This window comes from Callithrix jacchus, chromosome 1 (assembly GCF_049354715.1).
Source record: "Callithrix jacchus isolate 240 chromosome 1, calJac240_pri, whole genome shotgun sequence".
NCBI lineage: Eukaryota > Metazoa > Chordata > Mammalia > Primates > Cebidae > Callithrix > Callithrix jacchus.
In genome coordinates, this window is record NC_133502.1 from 198,528,988 (window position 1) to 198,543,862 (window position 14,875).

A 14,875-nucleotide genomic window follows, 5' to 3' on the forward strand; every position below is an offset into this window, starting at 1 on the left:
AGGGGCAACAGCTAGGCAAAGATGGGGAGGGTGGCTGGGCCTCTTGGGCCCAGAGAGTTTTGTCTGTGTCCTGAAATCGGAGATGAAATGATATGCTGTCTTCCTTTTGGATAGGGGTCTTTGGCCACAGGAAGCTCTGACTCTTTTCAGCTGAGAGCAGCTTCATTTTTTATTTTTATTTTCTGAGACAGGGTCTCACTGTCACCCAGGCTGCAGTACAGGGGTACAATCTTTGCTCATTGCAGCCTCAACTTCGCAGGCTTAAGCTATCTTCCCACCTCAGCCTCCTGGGTAGCTGGGATTACAGGTGTGCACCACCACACCCAGCTAATGTTTTATTCATTTATTTATTTATTTTGTAGAGACAGGGTCTTACTATGTTGCCCAGGCTGGTCTCAAACTCCTGGGTTCAAGTGATCCTCCCATCTCAGTCTCTCATATAGTTGCAACATCAACTATACTGTTGATATTACAGGCATGAGCCACTGCGCCCGCCCTGAGAGCAGCTTCTGGACCTGTGTGCTCAAGGACATGGCAGGGCGGTAACTCCTCACTCCCCAGGATGCTGTCATGATGGAATGACGCACTATAGCACAGAGGAGGGGTTCGCCCTTTCTCCATTGTCCTGCCTGAGGAAAGCACTGCTGGGGACCTCCTGGCCAGTATCTCCTCAAGATGGCAGCTTCCATACAACATGTTCCCCACCCCTGCCCTGGGAATTTTGTGCCCTGCTAGGACTGAAGCGGGAGGGATTAGGCAGTTGGTCTGGGACCCATCAGGTTTCAAAACAAGGTTGCCTGTTTCCTATACATGTTGGTTCAGCTCTTGTAAATTTTTTAAGTGAATGTTGACATTTGGGGCTCACAATAGGGTGACCAACTGTCCCAGTTGCCCCAGGAATGTACTGGTTTTAGCACCAACAGTGCAGCCTTCCAGGAAACCCTCTATCCTGGGCAAACCAGAACGGCTGGTCACCCTCGCCAAATAACAGACCAATGAAGAAGCAAAGCCAGTGTTGCAGAGATTTCCACGCAGCCCCACGGCCATTCCTTGTCTCACAGCTACATCCTGTGTTGGTATAAAGACCTCAAGTTCCACCAGCAGGTCACTGAGGTTCGGCGGGGCTGAGACCACTTGGGGGCCCATTGATCGGTGAGTAGAGGCAGCGGGCTTGGAATGCAGGCATTGGACACTAAAGGCTCAGTGTCATTAGTAAAAGCCCAGGGCACCAGTCACGACCGCCGAGCTGCACGTTCTTGAGACAGGTTGACAAGTAATGGAACAAAGCAATCCCACTGTTCCTTGCTTGGCCAGCCGTCTCTTCCCTGCTCCCATGAAGGCCCAGGCAGACAGAGGCCATCTCCTCTTGGTGGCCCAGAGCCAGGCTGGGCCAGACTGCCTAGTCACTCGGAGTCCCCCTCCTTGCCCACCACCCCCTGCCCGAGGATACTGTGTGCCCTGCGGCACATAAACAACCTGCGGGGAGAAGACCAAGATGGAGACTGGATCTCAGGGCAAGGGGGAGAAGCCCACCAGCAGGAGTGCGGGTGCTGACCTCAATCACACAAGTGGAGAATCTGAGCCTGCTGGGTTGGAAGGGGCCGGGAGGAATCCTGAATACACCCCCCACCCCCACATGGGCTTCCTGGCATGCACCAGGCCGAGGAAGGGGAGTGAGCTCATGGGCCACGAGATACCAAACAAAAAATCTGATCCCCAGTGACAAAAGGCACCTATGGGCAGTCACATATGGAAAGGGTTCTTGAGGCCTTGGGCCTTACAAAAAGTTTTAGTAAGATTCTCTTGTCAAGTAAAACATCGAAGACAGTTCTGCGGGTGAGGGGGGCCGCTACCCACAATCCCCCCCACGCTAACAAAACCACCACAGCGGCTCCCCTCTGGATGCTGGCAGACTGGAAGACTTCCTGCTCCGACGTGGTAGGAGAGGGATGGCAGGTATTCTGATTTCTATCCCGACATAGCACAGTTCATGTCTCCGCATTTCATTATCATTAAACCTTTCCCTCTAAGTACTCCTAGGCGACCTACAATAGGAGTCATGGATACAGGAGAACCTGAAACCCTCAAGCCTCCCAGCACCATCGCCAAAACCAGGGCTGAGGGGTGGGAAGGGGGAAGGAGGAGTTACTGCAGGAAGCCCTGCCTGAGGAGCGTGCCTCACTTGGATGTAAAATGCAGCATGGGGGTTTCTGACATCAGCATGTTCAACGCGATGTGGGACAATGTTTAACAGTGTATAGGAAGACACGTTTTCTTGGCTCCGGGAAGAATCCATCATGGAAGTTTACTCCTAAGAGGTGTTTAAGAACCTAGGGTGTCCTCAATAGAATTTTTGTCATTAGGGCCTCCCCTTGCACCAATGCTTACTAAACGCCACGAGCATAGAGTTTGCAGTTCTCAAAGACCCCTACGGCAGCAGATGCGTACCTCTGGGGTGGCCTCTGGATTACAACCCTGGCTCCACCACGTTTAGTGATAAAACCTGGGGCAAATTATATTAGCCTGGACCTCAGCTTCCTCAAGCATAAAAGGATAGCAGTGGCCGGGCATGGTGGCTCACACCTGAATCCCAGCACTTTGGGAGGGCTGAGGCAGGTGGATCATGACGTCAAGAGATTGAGACTATCCTGGCCAACATGGCGAAACCCCGTCTCTACTGAATATACAAAAATTAGCCAGGCGTGGTGGCATGTGCCTGTAATCCCAGCTACTCAGGAGCCTGAGGCAGGAGAATCGCTTGAACCTGGGAGGTGGAGGTTGCAGTGAGCCGAGATAGTACCACTGCACTCCAGCTGGGTGACAGAGCAAGACTCCGTCTCAATAAAAGAAAAAAAAAGGATAGTGGGTCGGGCGCGGTGGCTCAAGCCTGTAATCCCAGCACTTTGGGAGGCCGAGGCGGGTGGATCATGAGGTCAAGAGCTCGAGACCATCTTGGTCAACAAGGTGAGACCCCGTCTCTAATAAAAATACAAAAAATTAGCTGGGCACGGTGATGGGTGCCTGTAATCCCAGCTACTTGGGAGGCTGAGGCGAGAGAATTGCCTGAACCCAGGAGGCGGAGGTTGCGGTGAGCCGAGATTGCGCCATTGCACTCCAGCCTGGGTCACAAGAGCGAAACTCCGTCTCAAAAAAAAAAAAAAAAGGATAGTGGTAAGAGCACCCACTTCATAGGGTTGCTGTGCAGATCAGAGGCCAATTCTGTGCTGTACCTGACTTACAGCAGGTGCTACTAAGTGCCTTGGTACTGTTACTGTTTGCAATCTGGTTTGTTAAGAGGAAAACCCATGAAAAGAATCTTAAAGCAGGGGTTTGGCAAACTGTGGCCCTTGGGCCAAATCTGACCTGCTGCCTGTTTGTGGGAAGTTCTGTTGAAACAGCCATGCCCGTTTATGTTATGTCTATGGTTATTTCCCCACGATAAAGGCAGTGTTGAGTTGTTAGTTGCAATACGGACTGTATGGCCCATGAAGCCAAAAGTATTTACTATATAGCCCTTTACAAAAAGTTTGCCTACCCGATGTAAGGGAATGAATGGATTGTGTGATGTCTATGCCTGGCTGTTCTGGGCCTGATTCCAAGCCTCCCTCCAGCCTCATTTGGGAGAAGTCTCTCGTCCTACGCAGCACGACCTTGGAATGACACTGTGGGAGAAGGCTATAGGGCATATCGGGTGGGGAGCACTCACAGCACCTCTTGGTGGGCGGAAAAGCTGTTTCAGGGACTCCCCGGGCCATGGGAAAGTGGAGGCGGCACTGCGAACGTGGCATCAGTATTCCGGGCTGCAGAGAGCCAGCATGCAATGGGATGCCCAGAGGCAAAGCTTTTGTTTAGCACATACATTAATAAACACAGGAGGCCACTCCTTCGTTCCACTTCATGAAGCTCCCTCAGTCTGGAGTGCAAGGCAATGCCACCATCGACTGATTAGCAGGTGGTGTCAGAATAGATAAGGGATCAACAAGGCGGAAGCATGTCATGGCGCTTTACTCTTCTCAGAAATCCAAGTAAACAGATTCAACCCAAGGTGGAGTGTCACTGACTCACGGAAACTCTGGGCTGGTTTTCTAGACAGAAGCCTGGCCTTAGCATATTCCACCAGAAGCCGAGACCCCAGGCCCAGGTTAAGGCGTTAGCAATGGCACCTGGGGAGTCCTATTTCAATTGTGGAAAAGCTATAGGATGTCCATGAGCCTTTTTATGAGTGTAGGATTTAGTTTAACAACCACAGATAGTATTTTTTTCTGGACAATGGAGAGATAGAAATTAACCGTACCAGTTGAGAAGAGTTTAAGCATAATTCTTTTTTTTTTTTTGACTCCTGGGCGGAGTCTCGCTCTGTCGCCCAGGTTGGGGAGCAATGGAGTGATCTCTGAAACCTCCATCTCCTGGGTTCAAGCAGTTCTCCTGCCTCAGCCTCCTGAGTAGCTGGGATTACAGGTGTGTGCCACCACGCCTGGCTAATTTTTGTATTTTTAGTAGAGACGGGGTTTCACCATGTTGGTCAGGCTGGTCTAGAAACTCCTGACCTCGTGATCCACCCACCTTGGCCTCCCAAAATGCTGGATTACAGGCGTAAGCCACCGTGCCCAGCGTATCTTCATTCTATTCATCAACTGCTTTTGTCAAGCCGTCATAGCTCTGCCCCTCAGCTTGCTGTGTATATTGGCGGGCGATCAGGTGCTTAGAGCTATTTCTGTAGTCAATGTGCATGTTTAGGGCAGCAGAGCAATCAGCTTGATTCCCTCCGTGACTGACCCTGTACCGGCACTGAGACTGATGAGCCTCATTGGCTCACTTTAAGAATAGCAGGACACTGGCTTTGGCTGCACTGGTCTTTTGGCCCTCGGGAAGTCAGGCAGGTGTTCAAGAAAGGGCACAGCCCCAAAGAATCAGAGCCTGATTCTCCACACAGTGCCCTACACCAGGGTTTGGCAAACAAGGCATGGCCTGGCCAGTCAAATCCAGCCTGCCATTTCTTTGTGTAAATAAAGTTTTATTATAACAGGCACAGTGTTTATTTATGTGTCATCTACAGACGTTCTTGCATTATGAGGGCAGAGCTGAGTAACTTGTAATAGACCATATGACCCACAAAGCCTAAAATCTTTCACAGCAAGTTTGCAGACCCCACCCTAGATGAGTGGACCGCCCATCAGAGCATGGTTTGCACTGGACCAGGAGAGACAAAAAGGCAGCATTTCACAGTCATTTGGGAGTATTTTTGAGACTTAGGGGCCAATTAGGATTTCTGGCTTGGGCAGCACAGCCAGTGATCCAGTTAACTGATAGTAAGTGAAGACAGTACGTTTTAGGGAAGGAGGAAGGACTAAAGAGAGTTTTGTTTTAGATTGGTTTAGTTTGTGGTCTCTGAAACCTCTGGTTTAGGTGCCTGGAAAGCAAGGAAGGAAACGCAGACTTGGAGCTCCCTCCTCTGTTCTCATCATATTTTGTACAATCCGCTCCCAAAATGACTGCTTCCCACTGCAAGGTGGTAGGCTTCAACTGGGAGGGCAGAAATTACATCTTACTAACTTTATGGTTATTCTTCCCTCTGCTAGAACCCCAGGACTCAAAAGAAGCCTTGGCACAGGCGGGGATCTGTTACAGGTAAGAAAAGGAGCAATTTTCAGAGACAGTTTCCATCAGGGAGTTACCTGGGGCACAACTGTGGTGCCTCCCACCAAGGAGCTCCCAAACTCCTTGGGACACAAAACATACAGAGATCTAAAGATGACATCTATTAACCGAGGCATAGAGTCTGTAAGAGCCAAATGAGGGGTGCTGCAGAGGGAGTCATTCCATGTTAAGGCCTGCCAGAGGAAATGGCACTTGACGCCACAGCCTTGAAGAATAAGGGGAGAGAAGGCAGTCATCTCAGTGGTCTTGCAGGAGAGAGAATGGGAATTTGCTTAGCAATGGACCCCAGCCCTTGAACAGAGAACACACCAAACCCAAGCCACAGAAAGCGAACTGGTAGGTAAGTGCTGTTTTCAAAGGCTGCCCACATGGGTTCCCCGCAGGGTGGAGGGCACTGGTTTACATGAGCTGAAGTTTTTCAAACCAGTCTCTCTAGCATAACAGAACTAACAAGAGATGAGTCTTGAAGACAGTGTGGGTACAATGAGGAGAGCCCAGAATGGAGGAAACATTCTTTTTTCATCCAGGGACAAATTTTAGTTCATGATTTAACTCAATGAAGAGAAAAATGTAAATGCATGAGGAAGTCACGAAGCCGTGATTCCTCCTAAGAGATTGTAACCCCTACTGGGGAGTGTAAGTGATCTTGAGGGAGTGGGGGAAGGAAAAATCAGTTCTAAATTATTTTTGAAACAATAAAGATGCCTTCCAGTGGGGGCCTTTTGGAAGGAAGAAAGGGATAGCTATCAAAGCATCAGGTATCCCAGCTGCCGAGTACTGGAGTACTGCGTTCAATTTTTTTTTTTTTTGAGATGGAGTTTCGCTCTTGTTACCCAGGCTGGAGTGCAATGGCGCAATCTCGGCTCACCGCAACCTCCGCCTCCTGGGTTCAGGCAATTCTCCTGCCTCAGCCTCCTGAGTAGCTGGGATTACAGGCACGCGCCACCATGCCCAGCTAATTTTTTGTATTTTTAGTAGAGACGGGGTTTCACCATGTTGACCAGGATGGTCTCAATCTCTTGACCTCGTGATCCGCCCGCCTCGGCCTCCCAAAGTACTGGGATTACAGGCGTGAGCCACCGCGCCTGGCCCTGCGTTAATATTTAGCCTGGCCTTGGAGCTTCTGTGAGAGGCAGTTTTAGAAGAGCTGCAGTCTCTACTTTCCCAGGGCAATCCGGCTGAAGAACCAGCTCTGGAGAGATCTGTGGCTGCTTAACATTTTCAAAGCAGAAAACATAACCCCAAGTGACACTGGCAGGGTTCCTGGGGAGCACTCCGGGTTGGCAGATGCTCCAAGCTCAGCGGGACAATTTTTAACCTGTTCTCCAGCACTCCCTCTCTCTCCCGATCATGCAAAGTCCCAAATCCTAACATTGGCAGGAAGTCTAACTTGAAAAAAATCCCTTCTGTATCCACAGAACGCCATCTCGCAACATTCTGTGGCTCTCGTGTGAGATCTGAGGGTCTAAAAGAACATTCTCCTTCCAAATGAGCAAGAACAGGAAATCCCACACTGTGCCCTTGTCAGCTAAGCTGCTGAGAGGAGACATACAAAACAAATGTTAACAAATGTCTCTTATTTCCTGAGACAAGATTTGTGGAGGTTGGGCTGCAAAACATTTCAATTTAGAAAGCTGAAGAGGGGACAGAAAGGTAAACTTTAAAAGCCAGGTGGTAGGTCCATAAGGACAAGTGATCAGTTAGGAGGACGTTTGGTAAATGAATGAAACAGGAAGAAATCACCCCCACTGTGCTAGAGGATACAGTGTTGCAAGTAACCCTGACCACCTTACAGCTGGGTGTCATGGCCTCCACTGAGAGACAAGGAGTCCAAGACTCAGAGGGCCTTGGGTATGCCTGACCCCACAATGCCCAAGAGCTGGCACTCTAAGCTTCTTGGGTCTCAGCTGCCTTGACGACTTGTGCTTTCTCATCTATACAATGAGGATGGTGTCTAAGATCTCTCTCAACCAACTTACTACTCTTTTTTTTTTTTTGAGACAGTTTCGCTTTTGTTACCCAGGCTGGAGTGCAATGGTGCAATCTCGGCTCACCGCAACCTCCGCCTCCTGGGTTCAGGCAATTCTCCTCCCTCAGCCTCCTGAGTAGCTGGGACTACAGGCATGTGCCACCGTGCCCAGCTAATTTTTCGTATTTTTTTTTAGTAGAGACGGGTTTCACCATGTTGACCAGGATGGTCTCCATCTCTTGACCTCGTGATCCACCCGCCTCGGCCTCCCAGTGCTGAGATTACAGGCTTGAGCCACCGTGCCTGGCCCAACTTTCTACTCTTATACACACTGCCTTGTAATTTACCTGTCCACATGTCTGTCTCCCACACTGGAATGTATTCTGCTTTCATTCATCTTGGTAGAGAGACCAGAGTGCCCACCATATTCATGCTCAGATGGCCAAATGCATGAATGAGTGTCACACCATAAACACAAACACAATGTTTCAAACACAACGCTGAGAAACTTACCTCAGAAAACAAACCAGAAGATATCCCGACATATAACATTATCTATTAAACCCAACCATCCAGCTGGCTACCTACCTCTCCTTATATTCAGCAGTTCTACAATGTGAGCCAGAAACACAAGAATATGGTTGTCACACGCACACAGAGTAGACTAGAGGCCAGGCGCGGTGGCTTACGCCTGTAATCCCAGCGCTTTGGGAGGCCAAGGCGGGTGGATCACGAGGTCAGGAATTCAAGACCAGCCTGTCCAAGAGAGTGAAACCCCGTCTCTACTGAAACTACAAAACTTAGCCAGGAGCAGTGGCGGGCACCTGTAATCCCAGCTACTCGGGAGGCTAAGGCAGGAGAACCGCTTAAACCTGGGAGGCAGAAGTTGCAGTGAGCCGAGATCACGCCTACTGCACTCCAGCCTGGGGGACAGAGCAAGACTCCTTAAAAAAACAAACAAAAAACACAGTAGACTAAGAGGAAAGGTAAAAGGTGGCCCCCCGCCAAAAAGCCCCACACTTCAAACAACCAGAATCAAATGGCAAAATCCTTCCTAAATGCTTTAAAAATAGGATGGGTTTTCCCTATTTTCCTCTTGAAAAATAATTTCTAAAAACAGCTGAGATTAATAATATATAATCTTCCTTTAGTTTACTGCTTAGCTTTCAAAGACAGAAAATCACTTAAGAAACTGAACATAATCCCTTAGTGTGGCACAGGTACATTTCAAGAATTTAAAACAAAAACACTTAAAAACATTTCCCAAAGCGGTGGCGCTGCGGATTACAGAACTCCTGAAAAAGGGACAGAGCAGCGGTCGGAGGTGTTCCGAACCAGACGCGGCATCAGGGAAGCAACCACTCAGGCACACAAGTGGCATTTTGTGATCAAATTTATTTTGTTTAAATTTCATTTACTTTGTTTTACTGTAATTTACACAAGAGACTGCCAAGTAAACTAGGTATTTTACATTCACCACACATTCCCTCAAATCTCCACAGTTGTTAGAAAAACATTAAAATCCATGCGCCGGGCTCTCATTCCCATGTGCGCCTAAGCTCCCAATGATGCTACAGATGCCAGAGTTAAGTTCATTCAAAGGAGAGGGCTAGACTCTTTATTTCACAAAATTAGCAATAATCTTCCTTGCACCAAACTCTTTGCAGACAGTGATTATGCTCTGACAAAACCTATCTTACAACAGTGCCCAGAGAGTAAACATCAGTCTTTATCCTGAGTACACAAAGGCTGTACGAAACGTGGCTTGTTGCTGAGGATAACGGGGAATTGCAATGCAGTAGTGATCCTAAATATCCTTCGTCTCATTCACTCAGCTCACTGCAGTGGGGGAGGGACGAGGGACACGTGGGAAAACAAGAGGCAGGGAGGGCGGGACTGTCAGCAAACCAGATTACTAATGTGATTTGACTGCAGGGGTTGGCGTGTTTTAGGAGGGACGGGAGGTTAAAAAAGACAGTTTGTGACCTGAAGGCTTCAACAATATAATTCTAGTCAAGCTTCCAGGACTGACAGGGGAAAAACTGGATTCAGACAGAGAAAGCTGATAAAAATCTTACCTAGCTATTGTTCCTTCCTTTAAAACAACAACAAAAAACAAGAACAAAAAAGTGGCAGCAGCTTCTGACCAGCATCCTCATGATGCCTGTTCAGGATCTGTTCTGATAACGCCCTACCTGAGAGCACATCCCACAGTTGGAGGTCCACCAGCCTCCTGGCGGAGCCTCCTGACACGCACAGGCCACACTCGCACTGCATCCTCAACTGTTCCTATCTCAAAGTCACCTTCTCCCGCTTGAAGTGTGTGTTTCCACAGTAAGAACAAAATGTCATCACTATCTAAATTCTATCATGTGAGCTCTGAGGAATCTAGACCATTTGCATAGTTTCAAGCTGTAGTTACAGAAAACTGTCATCTTCAAAACAAGACTCCACGAAGTGCTATACTTCCGGCTTTTCTACACAGCCTACAATACTATTAAGACTAATTTCTTCATCAATGTGTCTGCCTAACAGGAGCCTGAAAATTGTCTAGTGTTTATTATAAATCACAAACCGTCATCTCCATTTTTGCTAGGTTTGATGTAGAAAAATATCTAAAATTTAAAATACAAAAATCCAATAAAAACCAGAAATCTTTTAAAAAGGATTTTTCCCTCAGGACAAACAAGTAAAAACTGGCCTGTAACTTTGCTCCTTACTTTATAGATATTGTCAAATTTGGCTACAAGATAATGACCGTCCAGAAATAAATAGTTATAAATACATTCAGAGTTTACATTCCAAATTCATTGGAATACCAAAAAATTTTGAAGAAATTTTCTGTGGGAGTCTACTGCTTATGAGACTAAAATAAAAATTTATAAGAAACTGACTTAAAAGAAGAGAAAAACAACACAAAAGGCTATATATGTTGGTCCACAACTTGACATTTATGAAACATACCAGCTAGTATTACATTGCAGTCAATTTGTCCATTAATGGTATTACTCTGATAATTATTAAAATCTGTTCCAGGTATATATATTGAAAATATTTTCTTTTGCATTCTTGCTGAAGATAGGTACAGTACTTTGGAGAAATTGTACTAATCCCTTCAGTATGTCTGTATGTACATATATACACAAGTGTGTGTATCTGGATCTGTAGCTCTACATGCGGTTTATATACAGCTACAGACATATGCACACATACATATATACACACGTGGTTGAGAACCTGTGCGTGTGTGTGTGACATCACAAGCACGCATCTGGGAAACGTCAACACTGCAAGATACTGGTCAGATTCTTCTTCAGTCATCACTGGCTGCGCTTGTTCCCCTCACTTGACCTTGATTACGTAACTGTAAGAAAAGTGAAAGACAGTGCAAAATGTGTTAAAATACAGAGACACAGAAAATGTTAGACAGCAGCCTGTCACACACACTCTCCAAAAAAAAATTTCTCATCATAGCAAAACTTATGGCAGAAAATGTACCCTAACTACTGCATCTTACAATTCTCATCTGTTCAAAAAGATTTTGGTCTTACTACTAAAGGCACAATATACTGTCTCATCAGAGGGGAAAATAAAGCAGAAATAAATCACAAAAACTTAGGCGAGCTTAACAAAAGTAACAGTAACTTAAAACAATTTTTTAATGAACATGGAATTTAAACAGTGTTTTGGGGGAATCTTGGAAGAGTTATTTCATTCTTATTTGGCACTGGTTTTTCTCACAACTGAACACTTTACTCATCCCGATGTTCAAAAAACTAAAGAGCAGGTAGTTCATGTGGGGCAGAAAAGAACCACAGTGGAGGAGGGGGAGTGTTACATCTCCTTCTTCTTCTCAATCAACACCACAGTTCAATACGAACACATGCTGACAGCACGCTGTCCACTTTTGTTTACTCACACTGGTTTCAATTTGTGAGGTAGATTCTGAGGCTGTTTTTTATGGGGGGGCCTCTCTGGGAAAATCTGTTATATGGGCATATAATGTGTTAGAGATATAAGAGCACAGAAATGTTTTACACCGTAAATTAAAACTCAGGTGCATTTACGCAGAGTACAGCTAACTGTAATGACTGAAGACGAATTATCAAGGAAGACTTTCTGGTGCACAGAAAATACTTCAGCTAAAATGAATTCTTGAGGTTGGCTTGTATGGTATGGGAGAGAGGACCTTTGTTTGATTGTAAGTGCTTTTACATATTTCCTTACTAACCACAAATGGTTCTACAGAGAACCAGGTCAACTGACTCAGTATTGAAAACTCAGCTAGCTTCTAGGACAATGATCCATGAGTGAGTGCACCTGGCAGCTGGGTTCTAACCCACCGAGAACTAACCCGGGATTACTAAATTCAACCTGGTCCACAGGTGAAATTTTTAAAGACTGCTATAGTGTTCACTATGATTTTCTAAAATATTTATCTTTTAAACTCTAAAAATAAAACCACATTTAACACTTAGAGCTTCTGCTCAGCAAGTTAACTGCCCATCACCAAAAAGGTATAGGTTTGTAAACATCTTTTTACCCAGGTCTTCACTTACACAGTTTGATATTGTCTCTGACCCTACAGGGGACTCATCTAGACATCAGCAGCCGACGTGCCTCGGACGGAACCCCTCTTACGCATCTAAACGTAAAATAAAATTGTGAGCTGCTGAAATCAGACTCTAAATAGGGGTTAGTAAGCAAAGGGGGAAAAAAGATCTAGAAGAGATTATGAAGTGATGGCTGACTGTTTATAACCATATCCACATTAGAAGTTCTGAGGCCCCTCAAAGAACCTTGGTTTAAAGACATTCTTGCAAAATGCTTTTTCTTAGCACAAAAAAAAAGTGTATTTATCCTAAAATGTAAAAAACAAAAAAGCCTGCAGACTGATATGAAATTATGAAAAACAGCCAGCGGGTAAAGAAATTGTTTTCCAATATAATGTGAGAAAATGCCCCAAGGGTCTGGGCCATATCTTTAGAGTCCCTAGGCCAGGCAGGAAACCATGAGGATGTGGGCCACACTTCTGCTGCTTCTGAGAACAGGGCTTCTCAGTGGAGTCCTTCAAAGGAGGTTTACTGAAAGGAGGGAGAATGAAAGGGAGAAAAAGCAAGCACAATGTATGGCACAAAAACAAGTTATGGCAAACGATGATGTATTAGAAAGGACAGGCATTCATAACAGCCTCCAGACAAGGGAAACAACTCAATGAGAAAACAAAAAACCAAACGAACAAATGCAATAAATACATTAAAACTCAACACATCCTCGCCCTCCCCCCACCCCAAGAAGTGCCAGCTGAGAACAGGTAAAAATGTTAACCGAAAGCCCTCCTTCAGCTGCTGAGCCTCAACCCCGGGCAGTTCCCCGTGGGTCACAGGCAGGGGCATTCCTCGTGTGCCTAACCTCTTAAGATGCTAGTTCTCTCCAGGGCCAAAATCCCTTAGAAAGAAACCCAATTCTTAAAATATCTGCAAATTAAGAGCATTACAACGTTATCAAATTCTATCATCAAGTGTCAGGGGATCAGGACCTCAAGAAAAAAATTCCACTCTAAAATGGAACGCCTCTTCAGAAGGCAGGTGCTTTCTGGGTAGGCGTTCTTGGCCTGCGGGTTTGATACTGCCCAGATTCTGAGGATGCCTTCACAAAGCCACCGTTAGGACTCAAAGCAGCAGCATCTTGATTCTGTGATGTGGAATCAAACTCTCCCCAACGACCTACAGCAAAATTACTTATATGGGATTTAATGTTAAGATGCAGCACTTAATGCTGAAATTTGCCTTAAAATGTTTTTGAGATATCTGACAAAGCAAGTGCTATGTATCTTCACTCTGAACCAATGGTAGATTTTCTACCAGCCTTATGAGGGAATTAATCAGTTTCAGCAATGTGGGTACAAGAATGGTGACAACTGACTAAGGAATTGGGCTTTCGCTTGTCTATCTTACACCTTCTTCTCAAGTGCAATTCCCAACTCACCAATAACTGATCTGCATGGAGCAGCAGCTGCTCCTGCAGGCCCACTGCCATTGGTGAGAGCAAGAGTCACCAGCTCCACGGCAGAAGGTCGCATTATATTGACACTGGGACTATTCTGTGTTCAGGTATCATGCGGCAGAGAACTTGTCAGGGAAGCACGAGCACTTCTGTGGGGGCAGACATCTCAGTCAAGGGGTCCAGAGATAGATTGGGTTCAGAGTCCAAACCAGTTAGGGCTGTATTTATCACTTGGTCAATGGTAACTGCTCTTCCTCATATGACACACCATTCTTCAGCATAACAATTAAAAACTGACAGAAGGGCTCTCTCCCGAGAGTTTGAGCCGTTGGTAAATCCTTGTTGGAAATGCCAGTGCTGCATCGTGAGCTTAGCGTGGATGGGTATTTTGCTGTTTCTGTTTCACGTTCAGTGGACACCCACCAGCTGCTCAGAAAGGCTGAAGAAAGAGCCAGCAGGTATCCCTGGAGCCTGGAGCACTTGGAGGGAGTGAAACCAGGCAAGGCAAATGGGACTAAAATGGGATAGGGTATCAAGGGTCAGGGGTTGCTTGTTAAGAGTCAGGGAAAGGCACCTGACTCTTGAAAAAGGGAACACAGGAATGGGAGAGGCTTGGAAAGAAAGGTAGGAAGTGCCCCTGACCTCCTCTTGCCTATTTAAATATTTTGCCCGTGGCTAGACTAAAATTAAGGGAGGGGGGGCGATCTTCCACTCTTGCCATTTCATCACCCTACTCCCTGTATCCAGAACTCAGAGCCGTAGCATTAGTACAAGAAACTGGGGTCAAAGAGGCTTCTGCTGGCTAGTCTAGAAACCAAACTCTAATTTATAACGTTGTCTCTATGGGAAAATACGTTCCAAATTTCAAACAATCAACTAAAATTCTTTGGAACAAAATGCATTCAAGAGTTGGAGTCTGCCTATAGTTTACTTTATGTGTAAGATAAGGTTAAAATATTTTATTGCCTTATAAAGAAAATATGTCCTAGTCCTCTCCGAAGGTTTACATAAAGCTAATTAGAAGCAGATCTGCTGTAATCACCAAAAGTAAGCAATTTTAAACAGATTCTTTACGATGCTATGTGCCAGAAAAATAGATTTCCTTTTGTGCCAAAGAATCTGATTTGCTGCCATTCTCCTGTGATTAAATGGAGTTTCTGCCTCACGTGCAGGCGTCTGTCAAACGCTCACACCTGCAGGGCTTCCAAAACTGGGCCTGCTGGCAGTACTCGAGATGACCGC

General features: G+C 46.1%; 1 protein-coding gene across 2 annotated transcripts in view; it reads right to left on the reverse strand.

Moving 5' to 3' along the window:
• Nucleotides 1-9,002: 9,002 nt before the first annotated feature.
• Nucleotides 9,003-14,875, reverse strand: part of PITPNB (phosphatidylinositol transfer protein beta) — a 68,346-nt gene continuing 62,473 nt past the window's right edge. Inside the window, exons 11-12 of one of the 2 annotated variants that reach the window (XM_002743636.6) lie at nucleotides 12,187-12,272; nucleotides 9,003-10,991 (exon numbers count right to left, since the gene is read on the reverse strand). In XM_002743636.6, coding sequence (XP_002743682.1) covers nucleotides 12,225-12,272 — 48 coding nt within the window. In that variant the 3' untranslated portion in view covers nucleotides 9,003-10,991; nucleotides 12,187-12,224. The remainder of the gene's footprint in view (nucleotides 10,992-12,186; nucleotides 12,273-14,875) is intronic. The other variant, XM_009008505.4, reaches the window with a different exon arrangement.